General features: G+C 29.9%; 1 protein-coding gene and 2 non-coding genes across 5 annotated transcripts; all 3 read right to left on the reverse strand.

Moving 5' to 3' along the window:
- Nucleotides 1–1300: 1300 nt before the first annotated feature.
- On the reverse strand, nt 1301–21643 carry LOC111619970 (GTP-binding protein 1-like). 3 transcript variants are annotated; one of them, XM_023361801.1, is made up of 11 exons: nt 20178–20355; nt 13575–13804; nt 12903–13008; nt 7278–7464; nt 3854–4106; nt 3518–3613; nt 2489–2727; nt 2277–2421; nt 2026–2208; nt 1808–1943; nt 1301–1739 (listed from the first exon to the last, which is right to left on the reverse strand). In XM_023361801.1, exons 2-11 carry the CDS (start codon nt 13689–13691, stop codon nt 1369–1371), a joined length of 1833 nt encoding a protein of 610 aa, XP_023217569.1. In that variant the 5' UTR covers nt 13692–13804; nt 20178–20355; the 3' UTR covers nt 1301–1368. The 3 variants fall into 3 exon arrangements, with proteins under 3 accessions (XP_023217569.1, XP_023217568.1, XP_023217567.1); XM_023361800.1 differs by lacking the exon at nt 20178–20355 and adding an exon at nt 21598–21643 and having other exon boundaries at nt 1369–1739; XM_023361799.1 differs by having other exon boundaries at nt 1369–1739; nt 20173–20355.
- Nucleotides 20671–20743, reverse strand: Trnak-cuu. Its single transcript has one exon. It is a non-coding gene; the product is annotated as a tRNA-Lys (tRNA).
- On the reverse strand, nt 21203–21275 carry Trnak-cuu. The gene has a single exon. It is a non-coding gene; the product is annotated as a tRNA-Lys (tRNA).
- Nucleotides 21644–24835: the final 3192 nt, after the last annotated feature.

Here is a 24835-nt window from a genome sequence, read left to right on the forward strand (position 1 = left end):
TATTATTCAGGATTTATGAAAACATAATTTGCCGAAATTCATAGTTTGCTATATTGCACTCAAAAGTATAGAATCGACTAATAAATGAATGCAAAAAGCATTAAATACTACAAAATAGTTTAATATAGTAATTTATTTGAGGATCTCCTGTACTAATAACATCGAAAATGCGCTTTGGCATTCTATCAAGGTTTTTATGATCGATGCCTCAAAGGAGATCCAATTTTCCCAATGCAGAAAAAGCACTCCAAACCATAACACTCCCACCCCCGAAATTTATTCCAATTACTTGGGTTCTTTTCGTAAATAAAACCAGTAAAACGCTAAGCCATCCGGTCCATACAAATTAAATTTTTTTTTCTCGTCCGTAAAGATTACACGACAAAAAGGTTATTTCCTATGCTAGCGCATAGATCTAAATGAAACAAAAAAAAAACTTACCTTATTCCATTGAGTAGCCATATTTTTCCTAGCAAAATCGAGTCGGGCAACTTTGTGCTCAGATTCTCTTCTAGACCGAACAATGTTGTTGTGTTAAACCCTTCGAAGTTTCGTGATGTACTTGAATACCCAAATCGTCCCGAATTTGACACGTGGATGCGGATGAATTAGAGACTGCATTAACAATTCGTCTGAGGTGTCGCGGGGTAAGCTTCGAAGGACGTCCACTTCTAAGCTTTGGTCCATAATTTGCAGGATTTGACAAACTGCCCGATGACATAAAGCTACAATTTGTCCTTTCTCAATCTGTTAAAATGAATACCACGAGGCACGATGAAAAGAAAAACTTTTACGCTTGAAACTCGCGAGAAAGATGGCGGTTCTATACTTATGTGACAGTATGTAAATTGACTTCATTGCTATTCCGCAGTCAGCCACGAATTAGAAGATCAAGTTTCCTAAAATTACGTTTTTATAAGTGCTGAATTATGCATAAAAAATCTATTTCTATCTATTAGTGCATGTTCTGAACTCAAGACCAATTTTTTGAGCGGTTCTATACTTTTGTGGAGCACCTTAGAATATTTATATTCACCAGTGTGCTTTGTTTTTTCACTCATCAAATAGTTTTAGACTTGACATCTTTAAATCTATCCATGTTCAAACAATCTTCATTAGTATATTAACATTTATTAATATATTTTAAAATATAATTTTTATGTTAATGATCAAAGTATATTATGGAATCATTTTATTTTGTGACTTGGCAAAAATTAAAATGACCCCATAATATATTTACAGAGAAATACCAAAAGTTTAAAATATTTTATAAATTAAAGACATTTAAAAATCATTCAAATCAGGACGAAAACATTTTGTGATTTATTAACCTTTTAAAACAGATATGCATTTACTAAGATATCACAATCACACTGGTGGTGCTGTCGTTCGGTTTGTTCGATGTCTTCCTCTATTCCTTTTATTGGACTTTTGTGGTTCGTTCTCTTTTCTCTCGAAGGTAGGAGAATCGGAGCCGGGTGGACTGACCGAATTGGCTGGTCTCATTTTATTCGGTTTCGATCTTGCCAATTGAGATGTGGCCGTACTGTTGGGAATGAGATGCACGACGTTGCCCACGGCTTTCGTTCTTCCTTCGCGAAATACCATTCTCATCCCTGCACGCAAATATTCGGGATTTTTTATGAAGCGAAAATGTACAATGGCTTTATCTCCTGTTCTCAAACATTCTTTGGACATTTTGAGAATGGAGGCTGTCTGTCTTATACTTCCACAATGGACTGAAAAAGAATTCTTCTTTTAGCATATTAATTTCAAATTAAAAGAAATACTTTTTTTTTTAACAAACCCATTGCTTGGTAGCGTGGACTGATTGTTGTTGGATGATGCAAAACGAGTATTTCACCTTCAAATTCCCAACAAGCTTCAGGATTTAAAGCAGAAGACACCATGACCATACCTTTACGAATATCTGATCTTCTGATCTAATGGATTAAAAAATAATTCAATAAAATCATATTTTATATCAACAATATTTGAATACATTTTTGAATGTAAATTGAATACCTTTTTCAATGCAAATGAGGCAGTCTGCCCACTATGCACTTCACGAACGGGCATCCTTTTACGATGAATAGATTTGATTGCAACAGGTTGAAAATGACCCAGAGGATCTGGACCCAATAGTAAGATGTCATTAAGTCTAATGACTCCTTTCAGAGTTGTACCAGAAACAACTGTACCTACACCCTTTAATAAAAACATAATTATAATATTTAAAGTGAAAAATAAAAAATAAAGTAAAATAATACACTTACAGGAACAGAATAAGTATCATCTATTTGAAATTCAGCAGGATCTGAATCAGAATTAGGCATTCGAGTAGATAAAAGATTAAGAAACATTTTTAAGAGATCTAGATTTTTTCCAGTAACATTTGAAACTTGAAATATGGGACATAATCTAAAATTGTCATTTTTATAAATTAAAACCACGTTATCAATTTTTAAACTTATTTCCTGTTATATACCTTTCAGAAACAAAATTTGTAGCAGACACTATAACATCATCTTCTGAATGGACAATTACAGGTATTTTTCGACATCCTGGTGACTTCAAAATGCGAACAAGTAATTTCATTGTATCTTGTAGTACATTTGGAGGACACATGTCAATTTTTGTTACAACAACAAATACTGGAACATTCAAGGCAAGAGCTAATCCTAAATGTTCTTTAGTCATTCCAACTACGCCTGCATTTGCACCAATCTGTGAAAAAAAATTTTATTTTAGTAAAATTAGAAATGATAATTCACCAAACTAATATAATTATAAAACTGTAAATAGTTTTCACAAGTTTTATGCCTATCTCAAATTCATTTCATCACAAGATGTATTCTGATTCTATTTCAAATGTCTTTTAAATATTTCTATAATGTTAAATTATTACAAATTTACAATGAATAGTATATGTTTTTAATAATGTATTATAGGTATGTGTGTTTAATCATTAAATATTTCATTAAGTTAAAAAATATCTGTAAACTATAATTACTGTAATAACTAATATATTTGACAGTATCCATTATCATTCAGATATTATGTAACTTTAATATTTGACATTTTCATTATTTCACTTACATTACTACTAATTAATTAATAAATACAAATAAATATCGATTATTCCTGGATCATTCTGATACTTTTTAATATTTTGTAACTTCTGAATAAATACTATATTTAAATAAAACAAAGTTTATTAAATTATATTCAAGTTAAATATATTAAATTTGGTTAACCATGGAGCGCATGGAGTAGGATACATATTCAGGATAGCTTGCATTGCTCTCTTAAATAATTAATAATGTAAAGAGGAAAAACATAATCTGTAGCATCTGTTCAAAATTTCTACATTAAAAAAAAATAAATTTATTTATTACATAAATGCAATTTATTTGAAAAAATGTCTATCTAAACAATTTAAATTATTTTAAAAACTTTAAAGACATTGAAGAAAAGCCCAATAACATATTAAATACACAATTTGTAATATTCTTACCATAAGCATTGTGAAATCCGGAACATGCCCTGTCATACCAAAGATGGTAGTTTTTAAGTAGCGTTCATGACCAGCTAAATCAATGAATGTTATAACCTGAAAATATTTTCCATATTTATTATTGTTTTTGCATATGGTTTCATTATTTAAAATTTTTTTCTTTGCTTAATTTACTTAACTGAAATAAATTCAATAACATACGGTTTTATACTTATGAAAAATTACATAATTTACATAACATTTTGTTATTCTAACTTTGATTTATAAGATCGCCATAATAATTTATATTAACTTGTTTAATATATTATATATTCTTTTAATGCAAATAAATTATACCTTTGCAGATGTTTCGCATATTTTAACCCAGTCCATCTGCCCACCATGACTGTCAGGTTTATTTACAACATTTCCACAACTATCAAACCCTAGAATATCATTGCCAACACTGGATGTTCTTCCAGATTCCATTTCATGTTTGTGCCTAAACAATTTTTGTCTTGCAAACCCTCTCCCATTATCTAATTCTCCATGAGTCAGGACACCCAGTAATGTACTTTTTCCTGCATCGACATTTCCAACCACAGCAACTCTAAAAATAAATTATATATTTAAGAATATATTTTAATTAATTTCAAATTACATATAAAAAATAAAATATGCTTTATTATTATTATTATTTTTTAATATTTGAATTAGAAATTACTTAAAAACTTTCCTGATTAATTACAATATTCTTTGTTAATACTAGAAAAAAATTGGTAAAATCAATTATGTTTAATGTAATGTATTTTTAAAAAATTGCTAAGAAAATTCATATGTAGAATATTATCAACTAACAAAATCATTGATTTAATCTTAACATTTTATTACTGTTATACTGAAAAGGACAGTCACAGACAGTTAAGATTTGGCACCTTGAACATTTTGTATCTATTTTCATAGATGTAGGACATCTAAGATACCAAACTATAATATATTATTCCATTCTTTGGCTTAGGAATGTCAGGTTGTCCACATAAATAAGAATATAGCTGATGAAATATAAGGTTATAACTACTGAAATGGTATTACCTGTTTTAGTACAGGATTTATAGAAAAGATCAAGCAAAGATTTGCTGAATTAAAACGGACACTATCCATATATCACATATAATCTCATCAAGAAGATAGAAGACTTCCACTAGATATGATAGATTTTTTCCTGGGATCTCTATTATGTGTCATTCCATGTAAATTCCAAAAGCCCAACTAATGAACAATCATACCAATCTATCATTAAGCTTTAACAGGGTACCAAACTTTTGGATTTAAAAGCCTCTATTTACAATTTATAGATAACAATAATTTAAATATGGCTATAAATAAATTGATTATTGACAGTTTCCATTGACAATGCTCAAAATCAGTCAAATGCTAAGTATAAAAATGGATATATAATCCACCATCATAAACTTTATCTATGCTATTCTGTAAATTTTAGATACTTTATTATTGGCTCCAGTTCCTTTGACTCAGTGCTGTCACTACAGAGTGCCAGGGTGATGAGATCAAGGTCATACTGTCCAATAACCAAGTTTAAGAATACATGTAACCCTTCAGGAGAGACAAGAGTGACACACTCTCTCTCTCTTATAATTTAGAAAGTGATCTTATAATGATCTATAAATTCTGTTACTTTTGAACAATAAAAATCAGTTAATTGTATATGAGCATTTGTCACTCTCCATTACAAACAGATACAACACTCATCTTTCATGAAGCAGTGTCATTAAAATCTTCATGTTGAGGTTCACTCAGGCCAACCATTCAGGCCTGACATAGCATATTAGGTAATATAAATATAATATAAGAACAATAATGCTGCAAGGTTTTGCCTTAACATATCTCACTGCAATAAGCAGTTACAGTTTTAACACAAACGTCTTCCAACTGTAATACTGTGTTGAGTAATAACTGTCCACAAAAAATCTTTATCGGTGTTGTGTTCGTTACAATATGCACTAATGTTTTCGACCTCCACCAAGGTCTTCTTCAGATGCTGACTAAGCGTTGTCTCCCCTTGACCCTTAGAACAATGTCGTCCAAGATGTAAATATTGGTGTATCACGTTTCACCCCTCCGATTGTCCCCGTTTGAATTCCTCAAACAGGTATCTCCATCACAGGTCATAAATAGTGCCGGTCCTCCTGTAAGCGATCTTTGTGTGATTATGGCAAGCAATCTCCCTGTATAGAGGGTCCAAATGTTGGTTGAACTGGATGACCACGCACTTATCATTCTTAACAGGCTGCTGTTGTCTGCTGTCCGGCGTAGTCAGAGGGGTAGCACGGCTGCATGGGGGAAGACAGTTGGCACACAAATATCGCATACAGGAGGACCGGCACTATTTACGACCTGCTGCGCAATGCTAAAGACGTGATAGATCTCAACAGAGCCCCAAGGGTTTACTCCATTCCCATCAGGAATGATAGATTCCAAAGAAACTTAGTTTATATCGGTTCTACCGTCCACTGAACACAAAAACAGTTACGCAAGCATCAATCGGACATTAAAAATAACAGGCACACCACCGCCTTAACGGCGTACGTTAGCGACCCTGAAATTCAGGCGGACTTTCCGAACACCAAATTAACCAGACAGGCAATTCAAATTGATCACATCCATCACCTGGAGGCCTGGGAGATCTTTAAAGCCAACATTGGGGGCATCTGTATAAACTCTAAAGACAGAGAGACGATAGCGCAGGCGTGGAGATACCTGTTCGAGGAATTCAAACGGGGACAATCGGAGGGGTGAAACATGATACACGCAACATTTACATCTCGGACGACATCATTCTAACGATCAAGGGGAGACAACGCTTAGTCAGCATCTGAAGAAGACCTTGGTGGAGGTCAAAAACATTAGTGCATATTGTAATGAACACAACACCAATAAAGGTTTTTTGTGGACAGTTAGTTACAGTTTTAACCATTTTCAAAAATTTTAACCTGGAATAACTTGATCTCAGATGTAATCAAAGAATAACTTGAGATCTGTAAAAAAAAAAAAACAACAAAAGTGTTCACTTTGCCAAAAATTGTGACCTTCAGTACTTTCATTGTCATCTGTTTGGTGAATCAGCACCAAGATCCAAATTCACAGAAAAGTAAATGATGATAAAAGAAATCTTTTAATAAGAACTTTTTCTCATTCTTATTTATAAAAATTCATACTATTTTAATTATTCAAGATTTTCTTAAATTATGCCATAATGAAAATCATATGATTTACTTCTCTATTTGAATCTACATAATATGATGTATTCATCCTAAAACGAACTAAATAGCAAATGTGCATAAAAAGTAATTTCACTTTTTTCATTTATTCACTAATGAATAATAAATTGCAAAATCTACTTGTAAAAACAAATAGATTTTGCAATTTTAAAGTCATCAGTATTTACTTAATTTCCTAACACACTGGGTTGAATATAAAATCGACTTACTTAAACCAAATAACTGGAGCGTTTATGTTCTATTATTGCATTCGCAATAATAGAACATAAACGCTCCGGTTATTTGGTTTAAGTAAGTCGATTTTATACATCAGTATTTACATTTAACTATCCAAAACTACATAGTATCAGATAATAATAAGCTATTTTTGAAATTTTTCAATAAAGAAAGTTAGATTTGAAACTAAACTATCTGATATAAGAATGATTCATGTAAATATTGTGTATTCATTTTAAAACATATAACAAATATATAATTATTACCTCACTTCAACAAAATCATTATCTGCAGCCTTTTTTCTCACTAGATATTCAGAAACATAATTCATTCCAACTTTATGTTTTCTCAAGACTGCACAATCTGCTTCCAGTGAACTTGCCATGCTTTTTAATGTGGCCACAGAGGCTTCCAGTTCTTCTTCAGTAAGTCCATCATTTCCACTATCTGTTCCTAAAAATTATTACAGATATTTACTTTATAGCTAACCCATAATATTTTATAATACAGAAATAGTTTAATGAATTAAATTCATTAAAACTATTTTTTATATTATTATACAATAAACTTTTATTAGATTAACATAATATTGAAACTCATGTTTTTACTCAACAATATAAAAAAATATTAAAGATTTTTGGAATAAAATTGTTTAAATAATATTTGATTCACCATTGAGCTGCAATTTGAAAAAATTGTAGACCTATAAATTCCCACTGTTGTCCGTCTGTCCGCCCGTTTGTCTGTCCTTCCTTAATCTCAAAAACAGAGTCAGACGCTTGAAAATCAAAACCAGATATAAAAAGCTTAGTGGTAAGGAGGCCCCAATTAACTATATATGAACTTCTGATACAAACCAGAAAGTCACATTATTTTAATTCAAAAATTTTCCCCTGAAAAGAGTTAGATGACCAGCACAACTTCATTTGCTAACAGAAAAGTAAGATGTATAGAGGAAGACATAACAGTACTAATTTCAGGTGGAGAGCATATATTTTATATTTATTTTAANGCCAGGCTGCAGGTCACAATAAATAATTGCTTGTTTTCTATCTAATCTCATTATGATATGTATCTTTCAAGAAAAGTAATATCAAAAGTTCATCATTTCTTAAATTTTAATTAAAATACCACTTTAAATTTTATAATTTTGACAAATTGATAACTATAATATTTTATAAAATTATAAGCTATATTATTTTTCAAAATCTATATTAATTATATAAAAGAATCATGAATAATTTCCAAAAACATTAAAGTTATATTAAATACACATCTTTTTCAAACATTTATGGAAAATGTCATAATTAATATGAGACATCCATTTAACTTCTTAAAATTATATATCAAATTCAATATATATAATAATCTCTAGTTAAATCTCTAGTTAAATCTCTAGTCCTTTTGAATTAAATTCTTCCAGAATTGGATTGGTCCAGTAATACATATTAATATATTCCTGGAAATTGGTATAGGCTCATATATACCAATACTAGGAATATTGTTTATATATAGGCTCATAAACTGTATATGTACTATATGAAGCATGCAATGCCATAACATTGTAAATGCCATTTTTCTCTAAATTTGTTTTATTGAAGAATTGAATTCTAAACACAATATTTTCTGCTGTGAAAAAATACTGTGGCAATAGTGGCACTGTAAGTAGCTGCATTTTGAAATTGAATTTATGTGAAGCCATAATGTTTAAAGTGCCAGAGTGCAAGTCATGTGACTTTCGGCACCTAAAACATTACGATTTATATTTACATCATTATGATATTCCAGAAAATTTGTAATGTAGTGAGTTTTTTACCATTTTATTGTAAAATTAAAATGAATTCATTCACTAGAAAAAATGTTTTTTATCTCTCCTGAAAAGTTTGGTTTTTTGGCATTTACAACATTATGGCATTGCACTCTTCATATATTATCGACCAGGTGGCCAAAGCAGTTAAAGTCCAAAAAATCCAAGGAATTTTTTGGGGATGGTCCGTCCTGGATGTGTTGAGGTCTGTCTCTCACTAATCAGTCCCTAAAAACATTTTTAAAAATTTAATACAGTAGACAATATTTGTACTTTGTTTATTAATGTATTTTTCTCAAGTGAAATATAATGTATATTAAAATAAGAAAAGGTCACCAAGCAAAGATCCATCAGAAACTTCCTGATTTTCTGGTGGGTCAGTTCACTGCTGAATCCTTCAAAAAGTTATAATATTCTGGTCTTAATTCTCCTTGATTATAACTATAGCAACATAAAATTAAGGCAAGTTTTCTTAAAATCACTTTACTTAACACCATTTAGAAAATTAATTGATTTTTCAACTTTGGAATAACATTTTAATTTGATAATATTTTGTGAAATAGTGATTTTTTTTCAACAGATTAATAAAGAAAATAAACTGTTTTGAATTTATTCTATTTAAATAATAAAATTATTATTGATTGCTTTCATTCTTCAATAAACCAAGAACTGATTTATGTAGAAAGCAAACTTTAGTAGAAAAAATAAATTTGTTAATTATTTGATATTGTAAAGTATTGACCTTTTAGCAGAGAGGGAACAAAAGAAGTGCACCTTGTCAATTGGACCCATGTGCAGTCGGGCAATATACCACTTGTAAGGTGTTGACTTGTAAACAGAGGACAAACAAAGGAAGTGCTGACTTTGTCAATTGGACCCACCTGTAGTCAGACATTAGACCATTTGCCATATGGTAAATAACTGAATGTAAACAAGTGGCAGACATTTATGTAAGCTCCACTCTCATCGGATGATGGCGGACCCGAGTGTAAGCTGTTTGGGCAAGAAAGTGTTGTGATTGGTCAGAAATCCCCGTCCAAAAAACCTTAAATTGCAGGGCAAACAAGAGAGGAGGAGAGAAAGGCAAGAGACTGGTACACGGTAGTTTCAAGAACTTTAGGAAGCCCGCTGAGTGTAGAGAGAGTGTTCTCCTCTGGTAAGCATCTCAGAGATGGGGTAGTGCAGAGACTGGGACCATGCAGTTGAGCCAACTCCACAAGCTGATTGAGGCCTCTTCAAAGTTTAATAGTTCCCAGAAACCAATCTAGTATGTGAGTCACCATGCTTAGTTATCCTGTATATATGTTATGTTTTCGAACTTGTACTTTCTGCATATAGAATCTGTAAATAAACTGTAAATATTATCAATTTGAGTGTGGAGGTGTGCTTTCCATCAAACTTGGATCACTACATTGAATCATGATACACATGGAAACCAACTCAACGAGACAGAGTTTGGGAAAGAACTTCACTAGATCTTCACTGATATATAAAAAGATACTATATTTAACATATCTTTTATGCATTATATTTATCAGTGTTTTATTAATGTAGCTCATCTATCATTCAATAAAACACAATCAATTAATAAAGAAAAATATAATTCTAATATATAGTATTTATATATAATATTGTAATATATAGTATTTTTTACATTAAAATTATTTACTGGATGGTAAAGGTTTTGTTTGATGTACAGTACTTAATATTCTATGTATTGTAGTTTAAAAAATTTTCACATTTCCTTAAAATATGATAAAATATTCTTGTCTGACAATTTAATGAAGCCAAACAAAAACATCTGAGATGTAAAGAAATTATGCCAAGTAAAAATTTATGACAATTTAGACAAGTCAAAATTTTTCTTAGCAGTTTTTCATTGATAAAGATAAGAATAATTTTGACTGTTGTCAAAATTGTCATAAATTTTTACTTGGCATAATTTTTTTAATATCTCAGATGTTTGTTTGGATATCAATTGTTTTTGTTTAATAATTGTATTATTACGTCAAGACATAAAATCAGTTGGGGCTCAGCTGTTGCTGACTGAACATGTCACCAACCAAATGCACTTTCAACTGAACACTTTCAATATTCATTTCAGGCACCGCCAACCAACATGCTGTCAATTGAGTGCATTACTGACCAACACTTTCAATATGCCATTTAGAAAAATTGTTATGAAAAGTTTTAATTCACATAAATTTGAGCTTTTGTAATTCTGAGTAACATTATGATAAAATTCATTTGTTTCCATGCAATTTTATCCATATAAGCATAAAATTACGCCGTAAAACTGAATTAGTTCCATGGGAAACCTGTGAACTTTAACCTATTGACCTAGAAGCTTCTCCAGTACTACACTGATAATGAGAAAGGCTTAAGTTTAAAATTTGAGCTTTCTAGACCCAGTAGTTTTTCTCTGCAAGCATCTGCAGTGCCGGGCAAAGAAAAAGAAGAAGAAAATACAGATTTTTTTTGGTGGTTTTTGCACTTTTCAATTGTTTATATTTTGGCAACTGCTTTATACAAAATCTTTCACACTATCTAAGAAAACAATTTTCTTTTGAATGAGATATTCAGAATTACTTTTACTTCAGGTGTTTCGGGTGGAGAAATGCCCCCAAAATTGGCAACTCTGATTCTTGTATATATATACAGTAGATCCCCCTATAAGACAGGTTCCTATAATTACGATTCCTATAAGACGGCAAAAAAATTGTGGCGGTATCCGTAAACAACGGTAAAAAAGCTCCTATAATTACGTAAAACACCATCGGGTAGCCGAACTACTTTCCGCCATCCAGTGCCACGCTATGGACAGTTTAAGTGGGTAAATTGAGTTTAGTATCGTCTGTACATATAATTATATATAAATTAGGTACTGTATATATAATTATATATATTAACTTAATTTATTGTAACTTTATTATAATTATATATATACTTTCTGCCGTCTAGTGACATGCTACGGAGAGTTTAGGCGAGCTATCGTCTGTACAGTATGTAAATTAGGTACCGTAAGTCTAATACAGTACTGTAATTTTATACATTTCTTGTGAAAGAAACATTTCTTATTCAATGGCGATTAAAATTATTTATATTAATGATATCTCCAAAGTTCAACGAAATTTTCGCAGAAAAATAACATCAGAAATCGCGGCCGCAGTTTGCTGCACTGTTCCGTGACGAAAACAAGCTTGAGCAACGACGATGTTGAATGGTGCACACTCGGTAAGTAATCCTACAATTTTTTGTTTATAGCATAGTTATACGTATTTTGGAAATGTTGAGTCGGATTAGTCTAGAATCAATTAATTTTATGGAAGAAAACCTTTCAAACAGCCATAGTCCGTAAACTTCACATGTCAGACTGTGATTGGCTGTGATTCCTACAAAATTGATTCATAAAGAACGGAACGTATCTACTGTCTTATAGGGGGATCAACTGTATTCAGCTAGTGACTATTTTAATTGGTAGGAAGTAACTGCAATGACTCCTGATATAACCAGAAATTCCATACTTTAAAAATTTGCATATTTTTTTTGATAATATCACTATTATCTTCTATATGGCAATATAACTTTTGCCACTGAAACAAGTCTAACCTGATATTTGATAATTAAAAATTGGAATTCATAACAGCAATGACATTATTGATATTAATATTTTATAAATACTTTTTATAAAAATTGCCAAAAACTGTATTATATTGTATACAGGAAATATTATTTCCTGTATATACTATATTACACTTTTTACTATACTGTATACAGTATATTACTTTTTGATTTTGATTACAGGAAATAATATTTCGTGTATTCAAAATCAAATAATAGAATAAAGAATAAATATACAAATTGCTCAATTTTTCTAAAATTAAAACCTAAAATTCTTTAGAGGAGGAAAAAAAAAATTTAATCTTTAAACAAAATATTTAAATTTTTTAATCTGAAGAACTAAATTTTTTCAAAAACTTCAATTTCTAATTCAAACGAAATTAAAACATTTTTAAAAGCAATTAACATGAATGAATTTATTCTATAACAGTTATAGAAATATATAATTCATAAAAATCAATACCTATTCCAATTGTGTATATAACCTCTCCATGGCCACTTTCAATTCTTTGTTGTAACCTCTTAACTAAAGCATCATACTGTTCAGCTGAAGGGCTCACAAGTACATTCTGTAATAATAAAGTTTATTAGAAATATTGATATGAAGATATTTTATATGGAAAAACTATTTCAACAAAAATTCTAAATGATAACACATTTAGAATTACTTTACAAATATTAATGAAGCAATATTTTATTATTTTATATGTCAAATAATATACTTTATAAAGATCTCTTAATAATTAAAAATACACAATATTTAAAAAAATAAAAATAAAACCTGAATGTCTTTTCTTACAACAACTTTAATAATCTCTAAACTGGAATTTGAAAACAAATCATTCAACTAATAAAATGTTCACTTTCAATTCATAACTTAATGATAACTTGAGTGAACAATGATAGATATTAGGATATGATTGACAAGCTTTTTAATATTTTATGTTTTATTTATGTATTTATTCATACTTACATTCATATTAACATGAATAACTATTTTTATTATTTTGTTACTGATTTCGTGTAACTTTAAATGTTTCTTAAAGAATTTATTATTTATAATTGATAATAACGATATATTGTCTTATTCTAAAATTTACATTTCACTTAAATATGAAGCAAAATTCTGCATTACCTTTTCATCAAGACCTGTAATTTCATGTTTTGCTGTTTCTATAGAATTCTTATCAGGTACAAAAAGATCAACTACTGATTTTGCTGATGTTGGAGTTTGGTCTACAATTGCTGCCATGTTATGAAGAACCAAGTGAAATTTAAATGATCAGAGTATTTTAAAGAAACAGCTTTCTGATTCGGAAAACAATTACGAAATCCTATGTCACCCACATCTCAACTGTATAGTTTCTGTTTAAATTTAAAAAAAAAAGTTTATTTTTAAACATAAGTTTTAAATAAATCATTTAACAAAATTATTGAATATTCTTAAGTTTATTTATTTACTTTTATAATCAAAATTCAGACTGGAAATAAGTGAATTACACTTTTTTCTTAAAAAAAATTATTACTACTTATTAAGGTTAAAACACAATTAATAAACCAAACAGACAAATTAAATTTTATAAAATGCATTAGTAATGCAAGTTATAAATTGTTAATTATCATTATTGTTTTCATGTTATATCTAAATTAATACAGATAATGAATATTTGCATGTCACTAATAAACAGTCATTAAAGATTCTAATACAATATATATAATCTGATCTTAAGACATGGAGTTTATGACTGTAATTAAATAACTTTAATGTAAAAGCAAAGTGCAATTTAATTAATCATGATAATGATTATGATGATGATGATGATCATCATCATCATCATAATCATTATAATTATTATCATCATCATCATGCAATTAGCTATTGAAGAATGTATGCTTCTCCAGTGTTTTCTGTCAAAATCAATTAACAGTAAAAGATCAATATTTATTTATATATAAAGACACATCTATATATATATATATATAAATGAACGTGTGTGTCCTATATTTCACTTTTCATCCAAAAGTACACATCGCACATGAATGGTTTGTACGTGGTAGTAGCCCCAAGTCTCCATTCGTGCACTATGGTAGTTGCGTCTCTATAGCTATAAGGGTGTGGGAGATATGGGCCTGAAAGTGGAAGATTTTCTATTTCGATTTTAAAAATTTTCGAATTTCAATTTGTATTCGAATTGGTTTGATTATAGAACGATTGTAAATGTTCCAGAAAATTGATCAAATTGAAAATAGTTCATTTGACTGGACATAAAAATTCTCTAATTAGTCTGGAAACAGGGGACCTAATTCTTGCATTCTATGCTATAAGGGTGTGGGAGATATGGGGTTGAAAGTGGTTGACTTCGAAGATGTGTAACAATGGAAGTGTCAACAGTGGAAGTGTTAACAATGGAAATGTTGAGTAACAAAGAAAGTGTTAATATAAAGTGGCATGCAAGATTTACAGGCAGTTTTTTGCGTTTTTGTGGGAAATCGAACATATTTTTAGACTCACATAAAAATTCTCTAATTAGTCTGGAAACAGGGGACCTAATTCTTGCATTCTGTGAAAACGGGTAAGATTGGCTATAATGTAATTATCTTAATCTTCACTATCGTTACTTTTCGCCCAGCGTAGCGGGTCCTTGCAGCTAGATTCTAGATTACTTAGAAAAAAAGTCTTTTAAATATAAAAAAAAATTATATTACATACAAATAAAAACCCAGTAAAGTGGGTCTTAGCAGCTAGTTAAAAAATAAAATTAGTGAAAAAAAAGATATATAATAACTATGTAAATATATAAATTATTATTTTTAAAATATTGAGTCTATTGGATGATGTTAATGTTATTTAGAATCCCATTCATTTTCTTTTAAAAATTCATATAAAATGAAAAAAAAAAAAGCTTATTTTTATCTATTTTAGTAATGAAATACTGTTTTAAATAAAACAAAAAAATTTCAATGTATTTTAAAGTGTTTTTCTAACTTGAAATTTGTATTTTGAATGAGCGTAAAATCATTTTTCACTTAATAAATTAATTATATTTCATAGTTTCTATTATAAAACCAATTGATTCTTACAATAGAGTTACAATAAGTTTTTCTAAACTACTATAATTTCTATTATTAAAGTGACAAAAATAATAAAATCAATTAAATATACATTTCTAAAATGGCAAGAATTACAAAATTTTATTTTCCAATTTAGTAATAAGTATTTATAATTGCTATGATTCTAAATAAAATGCTTAATACACTAAAAAATAAAATGAGGTTTCAAAGAACTAAAAATAAATCAATTGTGATTAATTAAATAAAATTAATAATAATTCTGCTTTAGTTTTCTCTTGTCAACTATGATACATCCACACAAATTCATCATCATTAAATTAATCAAATTTGTAGGATTTGAATGCATTTAAAAGCTTCAAAATGTTTAGCTTTAATAAAGTATTTATTGTATATTTATCCAAAGAAGCAGATATTTAAAATTTTAAGTTTAATTTTAAACTAGTTGGAATGAAGGTTTTCATTTAAAATTGAAAGAGAGAGAGAGAGGAATCAAAATATAAAGTATTTATATATTTAAAATTTAAAAATTTATGAAAAAAAAAACATTAGGAAACTAACAATGAGAAAAAAATCTTAAAGTGCAGTGCACTTTCCTTAATCCAAAACTAATTATTGTGTAGAATTGTTCAGATTAATGAGGTATTATATAAAAAAAGGAAATCATAACAGATTAATGACAAATATATTTAAAATATGCATACTGTGTATATTTATGTTAAATTGTTTGCTACATATTACTTTTATAAATTCCTCATATTTAAAAAAAAATCTATGGGAAAAAACTATTCACAAAGTTGACCAAAATCCAGCAATTAAACAGTTGCATAAATGTTTTCATCTACCTTCTGTTTAATTGCTGGATTTTGGTTGACTTTGTAAGTAGTTTTTTGTATATCCAGTATTGCATTGTTGCTTTTAAATTATCTATGATTTATTTTTGTTTTTAATTAGAACATTTAGTTCAAAATTGATTCGGATTAAGTGCATTTCATATTAGTAAAATTGCACTGAACATTTTCTATCCCTCCTTTTAACATTAAAGCAAAATAGAGTTTGTTTTTCCACTTGCAAGTGCATATAAAACCTAAAAACATATGTACACCATCATTCATTAGATGTACATTAGCACTAGATCTAAAAAATTATGCAAACGTGTAAATGATAAATAAAAAAAACTCCCTAAGAGCATGCCACAAGCCAAAAATAATAAACACAAACATAATTAAAAAATGCTGTATTAGTGAAGTGCTATAAAGCAAAGCATGTTAAAGCAAGATATTCCTGTATACAATTTGTTGCTAGCAAAAATTAATACATGTAAACATTAATTTAACAAATATGAAAATTTAAAGCTAAATAAGGCTAAGGGATACTTTCATTTCTTCTAATATAAAACTGTCATTAAATTCAAATATGATCATATTTTGACTTTAATCAAATTTTTAGAAGTCATGAAGCAAACTTATTATTAAAAAATTGTATTGAAATACAGAATGGCATAAAATATATGGAGGAAATAATACATTTAAACTGTGAAAATTTATATTATCAAATTAAAATGCTCATTGGTTGTATGTTTTATAGGATAGTAAAGTTTTGCATTAATTACATTCTCTAAAACTATCCTAATCAGGTGTTATATTTACTGAAGTTGCATTTGACACTTGGCAATGATGTAGAGTTGCCAGATTATAACCGTAGTTTTTTTAGCAGAGATTGTACTATCTAGTGGTATATTTCAAAACCTAATATATATTTTTTTGTTCTGAATTCATGTTATTGATTATTAAATACAATCCAGTTCATTACTGGTTGATAATTAGTTGTGTAAATATCTATATATAACTGATATTTGCATGATGGGGCAACGAATATGCTTTGCATGTATGATGAAGCAGCTTCTAGTGACTACATCCATGTTGTTATCTTTCCCTCTGTTTTTAACCAGAGATTTATCTCAGCTGGTTGGAAATCATCAATGAAAACCAAGATCTGGCAACCTTACCATGATGTATGGAATAAAACACAACTGAAAGCCATTCATGATTACAAAATATAAAAAAATGAGCCCAGTTCTCTCAATTTGTTACTATCAGTGTTTAAATATTGTTCTGTATATATAATATGATTTTCTGTAATTTTGGAATTGAACTTTCAGTCCTCACTTGTCAATGTAAAGTTAATAACTGAGACCTCAAACATTCAATTAGTGTAAAAGATATAGCTATATTAAGTTGAGTTTTTGAATTTGAGTGTTTAATGTTAAAGTAATTCCATAAGTTATACTATTCTTTCTATTTAGATGTCTCATCATATGCAATATTCACAATAAATCCGAAAATGGTATCATCTAACTCAGTGATTCTCAAACTTTTTCGATCCACCGCCCCCTTTGTTCCATAAAGTTATACCCAACGCCCCCTAACCCATTTTCTCTTGTGTGAGAAAAGGATTGGAAATATTCTTAGGAAAACTTTTCTATGAATCTCACACTTTGTGCCCTTACTGTACATTGTTCTCATCATCTGGAAACCATTAAACGCAATGTTTCCTCTTATCAGCCCCAATTTTGCCTTTGGTCACCGTTCAATACCCTGCCTCTATCATAGATCTATTCATCGCGCCAGAAGGGGGCGTTATTGCTTACTTTGAGAAACGCTGAGCTAAAATAAAAGTCAATGTGTTAGAAATATTCAAGTTGTGACCTTCAATAAAAAATAAAAAATATATAAAATGTCAACATTTTATATATATTCCGTCGAATTTTTATATATAGAATTTGTCTGCCCTCGCCCCTCTATATTTCCTTAACGCCCCCCAATTCTCTTTGAGCCTTCTACTGCCCCCCTGAAAGCCTCCAGCGCCCACAAGGGGGCGTTATCGCCCACTTTGAGAAACGCTGATCTAACTCATTTACTACATATTAAACTTTATTCCATACTTTTCTGAACAATTTTTAATATAAAAATATCAAGCTTTGAAATCTCAAATCATTGAACCTATTACAAAAGTATTAAAAATTAACTATGATTTACAATTGATTTAACTTTCAAATTAGAGCTAAACTCTATCTATAAAAATTAAGTATAATAAATAATTTAATAATGCAAAAACAATTATAAATCAAAAATAATGAATTATGAAAATTTTTATAGTATAACTTTAAAAAATTACTAATATTCTCTGTAATAAATAATTTTCAGTAAGGAAATAGAGACATTAAATTTTCTAACAACTTATTGCACATTTTATATCTTGAAAATAATTTTTTGTTAAATTATATTGTATTCAATTTTATTGTCTCAAGCTTTGAATAGTAGTTTAAATACTGTAGTAAGTAGAACTCTGATGTTAAGTAGTGCAGACACCTTGTTATTCCAGTAAACACTTTTTTTTGCTTAACTAACATTTCCAGCTGAACAATTATTACTGTTAATCTGATAACAGCTGATTTACAACTGAAATTTATAGTAATAGTATACTTAAATACGAATCTTACTTACTATTTACATCATACTTATTTAATAAAGATGAAGAGGAAAATATACAGTAAATTTACTATCAACCCTCTAAAAAGTATTCAATAAATTTTAAAAAATGATTCTTCTAATTAATATAATTAGATCTGCTTAAAATTAATAATCTCCAATTTTGATAGATGAAAATTAGTCATTCAATTGTATTGTAGACAGCCTTATTGACCGACTGGCTTTTTTTTATTTTCTTAAAAATATTTTAAATTAAAAAATCATTGCTACACAGAAATAAATTATGTTAAATGATTATTTATAAAATAAAAATTTGAGTTTTGTATTAATTTCCTAATTTTCTTGTTTATTATTGAAAAAAACTAATCCAAAATAATTAAAATTGATAAAAATTATCTCAATAGTAAATAGTTTCATCAGAAATTTTGAAATGCAGAATCATATTTCAAATTGTTTTAATCTACGATTAGAAAAAATCAATACTAAACACTTACATGTCATTAATATTTGAAATTACATATTTCAAAATTTTGTCTCCAAAGACTGATTTAAACACAATTTTCATTATTGCACTCTCGTTTTAGACTGATTTTCCAAATTGCATCGGAAGCTTTTATAACCACGCAGCATCACGTCGTTGCACAACAAAACATCAATGTCTTACAAATTAGTGTAAAGGCGTTGCATCATTTTAAATACAAACCCTATCACAATACATAACCATCATGTCATCATTGTCTAAAGGTAGATGTCACAATTATCTGACTAATTGTGAAATATTTATTAATTAATGGGCAAATCTAAAGATTAATTTCTTGTAAATAATTGCATGCAATACACGAATACTGCATAGTATTGCATGCAATAGTATGTAATGAAAGAAATAAGGTAATGTAATACCTATTTGTATTAAAATTATATAAAATAGTATGAGGAAAAGCAATGATATATGACAAAAATCAATTATTGATGTAAGAAAAACTTTAAATCAAAATCTTGCGTCATTAATTATGATTTAAAAACGATAAAATTTGATATTTAATCGCGATCGATCGATAACGATCAATCATCTGTTTAAATATTGTCACAACACGTGGCATAATGTGTCCATTTCACTTCATAGAGATATTCGTTCAGATATTAACCGATAAGCATTATTATTATTAATGTTACCTCACCGAAGTGGGCATGATCATCGACGTGATCGATATTTTCATCCGAATCAAATCATTCCCACGCTGATATTCCGTGTCCTTTAAATACGGTCAAACATATAAACAATTAAAACTGTTTTCGTTGGACGTTCTTGACATTCAGAAGTCAAATCTAACTTTTAGGGAAATTACATGCCAACAGAGGGCGCCTTATAAATTTTTCCTATATTATATATATATAAAATTTTAATTAATTCTATATTAAATATATAATTAATTTTTACGAAAATTAAAATTTCTCTCTAAATATTAATAAATGAAAAATATAAGCAATACTTATAAATAAAATTTACGTAAATTTTAAATATACGGTGGTGTTTGTTGCTTTAACGTAGTTAAATTTTATTATAGGAACTTATACTAAAAAGCCAGGCGATAGTCTTATGATTTAAATATTACTTTTAAGAATAAACATAAGTAAGAAAGATAGGAAAAAAATAAAATAAAATAAAAATTTCGCCCAGCGTGGGGCTCGAACCCACGACCCCGAGATTAAGAGTCTCGTGCTCTACCGACTGAGCTAGCCGGGCTGCGCGGTCAGCGTTTTCCATAAGAGTATAAGAATTTTAAGTCTTGTATTATATATGTGAATTTTATAAATTAGTTACGTATTCAATAATCAACATTGTACTTTAAGACTAAATCTCGATGTTAATTTTATGCAGAGATTTAATATTAAAGCAAATTGACTTTCGACACGTGTCAAAATATAAAATTTAAAAATTTTAATATTTTGACATNTATACTTCTATATTCGGAAATTAAAATTTCTCTCTAAATATTAATAAATGAAAAATATAAGCAATACTTATAAATAAAATTTACGTAAATTTTAAATATACGGTGGTGTTTGTTGCTTTAACGTAGTTAAATTTTATTATAGGAACTTATACTAAAAAGCCAGGCGATAGTCTTATGATTTAAATATTACTTTTAAGAATAAACATAAGTAAGAAAGATAGGAAAAAAATAAAATAAAATAAAAATTTCGCCCAGCGTGGGGCTCGAACCCACGACCCCGAGATTAAGAGTCTCGTGCTCTACCGACTGAGCTAGCCGGGCTGCGCGGTCAGCGTTTTCCATAAGAGTATAAGAATTTTAAGTCTTGTATTATATATGTGAATTTTATAAATTAGTTACGTATTCAATAATCAACATTGTACTTTAAGACTAAATCTCGATGTTAATTTTATGCAGAGATTTAATATTAAAGCAAATTGACTTTCGACACGTGTCAAAATATAAAATTTAAAAATTTTAATATTTTGACATATTCAAAATTAATTCCGTACAAAATTTTATACATGTAAAAATATAATATTTCGTGCAAAATCAAATTATTTAAATAAATTAAGTAGAAAAATACTATTTTAATTACATTTACCTTTCACGTGTTGGAAGCCTTACGAATCACTTCCTCCAAAAATTTGTTTGGAATATTTCTGCAATTTAATATTATTATTCGAAAAATGTTTATTTGTATTTATAAAATTAATAATAATAATTTAATGAAAATATAAATTTAAATACTTTTAAGAATTTAGAAAACTTCCGGTTCTTCGCCATATATTTTTAAAACCGGAAGTAACGTTTGGAAATTGAAAAACTAAATTTGCCGTTTAGTGCATTTATATGATATATCAAAATTCTTGCATTTGTCAAATATAGGATGTATTTGCATTGTATAAAGCTGCTTTAATTAATACAGATAGATAAGTAAGCCAATGCTATAGCACAGGTGTTCCCAACTCGTGTTCCGTTATTTGTTAAAACGTATTAAACTATGGAGAATCTCTGTACATAAAGCAAGCCCCCATCTGTCCATGCTTATTAAAACAAAAAAACCTGCACAGTATAGGGAACAAACGCTATTGCGGGCAAGAATGTACGAATGGTGCCGACAATTTGGTGAAAGATGAGAGCTGGTGATAAATAAAACACACGGACATGGTCGACCAACTGCAGTAACGCCAGTGAATAGAGTGGTTGCGGCCGAAGTTTTCATCTGTAAAACGTGAACGTCGAACGTCGAGCGCCGCTTACAAGATAGCGGCGCTCGACGTTCGACGTTCACGTTTTAGGCTGTGTACACACTAGGCGTTAAACGCGCGTTAGCAGCGTACACACCGCGCGTTAGCTCGGCGTTAGACGACCGTTTAGTGGAGCATACGCACTGGCTCAGTTTGGAAATGGACGTGAAAGTAATTGCTTGTGTGCCCCTCCTCCATCGTCACTATAAAAGACGATGGCAGAGGCAAAGAGAATTTTGGGTGCATCCAATATTACGAGATAGACTGACGCATGGAATGTTTCTGACGTTGTATCCAAAACTAAGACAAAATGAACCCAAGTTTTTTAATTCTTTTAAAATATCTATAAAATCATTTGACGATGGTTGGTCTTTTTTAGATTTCATCAACAAATAGATCAGTATCGAAATGATCGTTCTCCATTTCAGCCAACGTACGTCCACTCTACCCGAAAGCGCGCGATCGAATGTACAACAACATGGCAGCACATATATCTCAAAGCGCTGGGCTGACGCCCTCAAAACGCGCGTTTTAAGAAAAATCTATAAACGCGCTTTTAACGCGCGCTTGGCCAAAAGCGCGCGTTTGAGTGTGTATGCCTATGCAGAACTCTTGGTTCTTTAAAACGCGCGTTTAAAAACGCCTAGTGTGTACGCAGCCTTAAAGATGAAAACTTCGGCCGCAACCTCGCTAATATCACACGAGTTGAGCAAGTTATCCTGGAGAACCGGCTAGTAACCGTAAGACACATTGCAAACGAATTGTTCATCAGTGTCGATAGTGTTGAGAAAATCATCCACGAGCACTTACTGTTCCGTAAGATGTGTACCAGATACAGCTGACATGTGATCAAAAATGGGTACGCAAGAAGGCATATGAGCAGCTTTTGAATCGGTTTCATGTCGAAGGTGATTAGCTCCCAGCGATTAACATTTGTTTCGGTCCCTTAAAGAACACCTGGGAGGAACGAAATTCCAGACAGATGATGAACGTACCGGCTACGACGTAAGACCAATTCTATTTACGAGAAAGGTATCGGGGACCTATCCCGCTGTTGGGAACATTGGAGAATATTTCGAAAAATTGACGTAGTTTATATATGTTTTGGACATACCTTTCGATCTGTAGAAATAAAAGTCTCGTTTAACTTTGAACGACCCTTGTATATATACACAAATGTCTATACTTCTCTTTGCAGAAAGGAAATGCAGAACGAGAGATCCTAACGAAGTGTCGTCCCGTAAATTGTTACTCGTGACAATTACCGAATATACTTCTATATTCGAGATCTGTATCGGGGAAGAAAAGAACTCTTGTGTAAACATCTTTCTTATTCTTAGATCGAATTAGATTATAAGCATAAGAAGCTGTTTTCCAACTTATAGTACTAACTACAATAATGGCTAAAGTCTCTTTCCACATTGTTAGAATTTTGTCCTTTCTTCTATTCTTATTGTATTAATGTCTACTTAGGACTTATTATACTGGTGTTCGGTTTTCATGCAAAACTTGTGCATGTAATGGAAAATAACGGAAATAAATGTTTATTTAAATGTTATAATAGAAGTTCTTCTGGGAATGATTTATATATATTATGTAATTAACTACAAGGAAACTCACCATGTTGATGTAAACCTGCTGAAGAGGTACAGTACCTTGAGGTCCGAAATACAAATATGTGTTTAGTGTGTGTACAGGTGAAATACCAGGTGAAAAATAAATATTGTTTTTTCTGAATAAGAATTCCTCCTTTTGCAAAAAAACTGAACACCAGAAACTCGCCTGTAGGAGTATTTCCAGGTGCATTTCCTAGAAAAGCACAGCTGGAAGACGTTTTGTTAAAAGACAGTTAATTAAACCATTTTCGCTTTAAGTTAGCCGCCGTATGGAGGTGCAGCGAGGTTCACAAGCGCCGAAGACAGAAGTTAAATGCCTATCATCATAAATTATAGGCATATTACGTACTGTACTGTACCTCAAATGAAAATTGGGGCACACGAATATCTATTTAAACCCTTTCCAAGACAAAATGAAGCCTAATTGAGTAGTCTATATGTGCATTGATAAACATTTTTTAAATTACTTGTTTTATCTAAACATACAGCCAGCAGCCATTATCTTTTTGAAAACAGTACTACAGTATAGCCTCGATTATCCGACTCAATTGGGGACTGGGGTTGGTCGGATAATTGAAAAGTCGGATAACCGAAAAGTATGAAAAAATCCATTATTAGTATAGTATATTATTATATCCCATGTAATTAGTATATTAGTATATCGCTATTAACCTACTTCGCGTTGAATTTTCATCGATGTTAAGCCTAACAAAAATTTTTTAAAATAATAATCGTCGTTATCGTATCGTTAAAAATTAGAAAATGAAGCCTAGTTCCTTTCATGGTCGACCCAGTGTTGCCAGCTAAAACACGTAAAAATAATATTAAAGTAGCCAAGACATAGCCAAATATTGTAACGCCACATCACTAGCGGACATTTGAAATTTGCCGACTAGGACGGTCGGTTAACCGAGGTGTCGGTTAATCGGGGATCGGATAATCGAGGCTGTAATGTACTTTAATATTCAAACTTTCT

This window comes from Centruroides sculpturatus, unplaced genomic scaffold, assembly GCF_000671375.1.
Source record: "Centruroides sculpturatus isolate CEXI.00-Female unplaced genomic scaffold, Cexi_2.0 scaffold248, whole genome shotgun sequence".
Classification (NCBI taxonomy): domain Eukaryota; kingdom Metazoa; phylum Arthropoda; class Arachnida; order Scorpiones; family Buthidae; genus Centruroides; species Centruroides sculpturatus.

Bases quoted from the DNA above. Each gene is read 5' to 3' on its own strand.
- LOC111619970 (XM_023361801.1), bottom strand. From the start codon at position 13,691: ATGGCAGCAATTGTAGACCAAACTCCAACATCAGCAAAATCAGTAGTT. The intron at 2,209-2,276 runs GTAAGTGTATTA...TTTTTATTAAAG, and splicing joins ATGATACTTATTCTGTTCCT to GGTGTAGGTACAGTTGTTTC. The intron at 1,944-2,025 runs GTATTCAATTTA...TTAATCCATTAG, and splicing joins CCTCATTTGCATTGAAAAAG to ATCAGAAGATCAGATATTCG.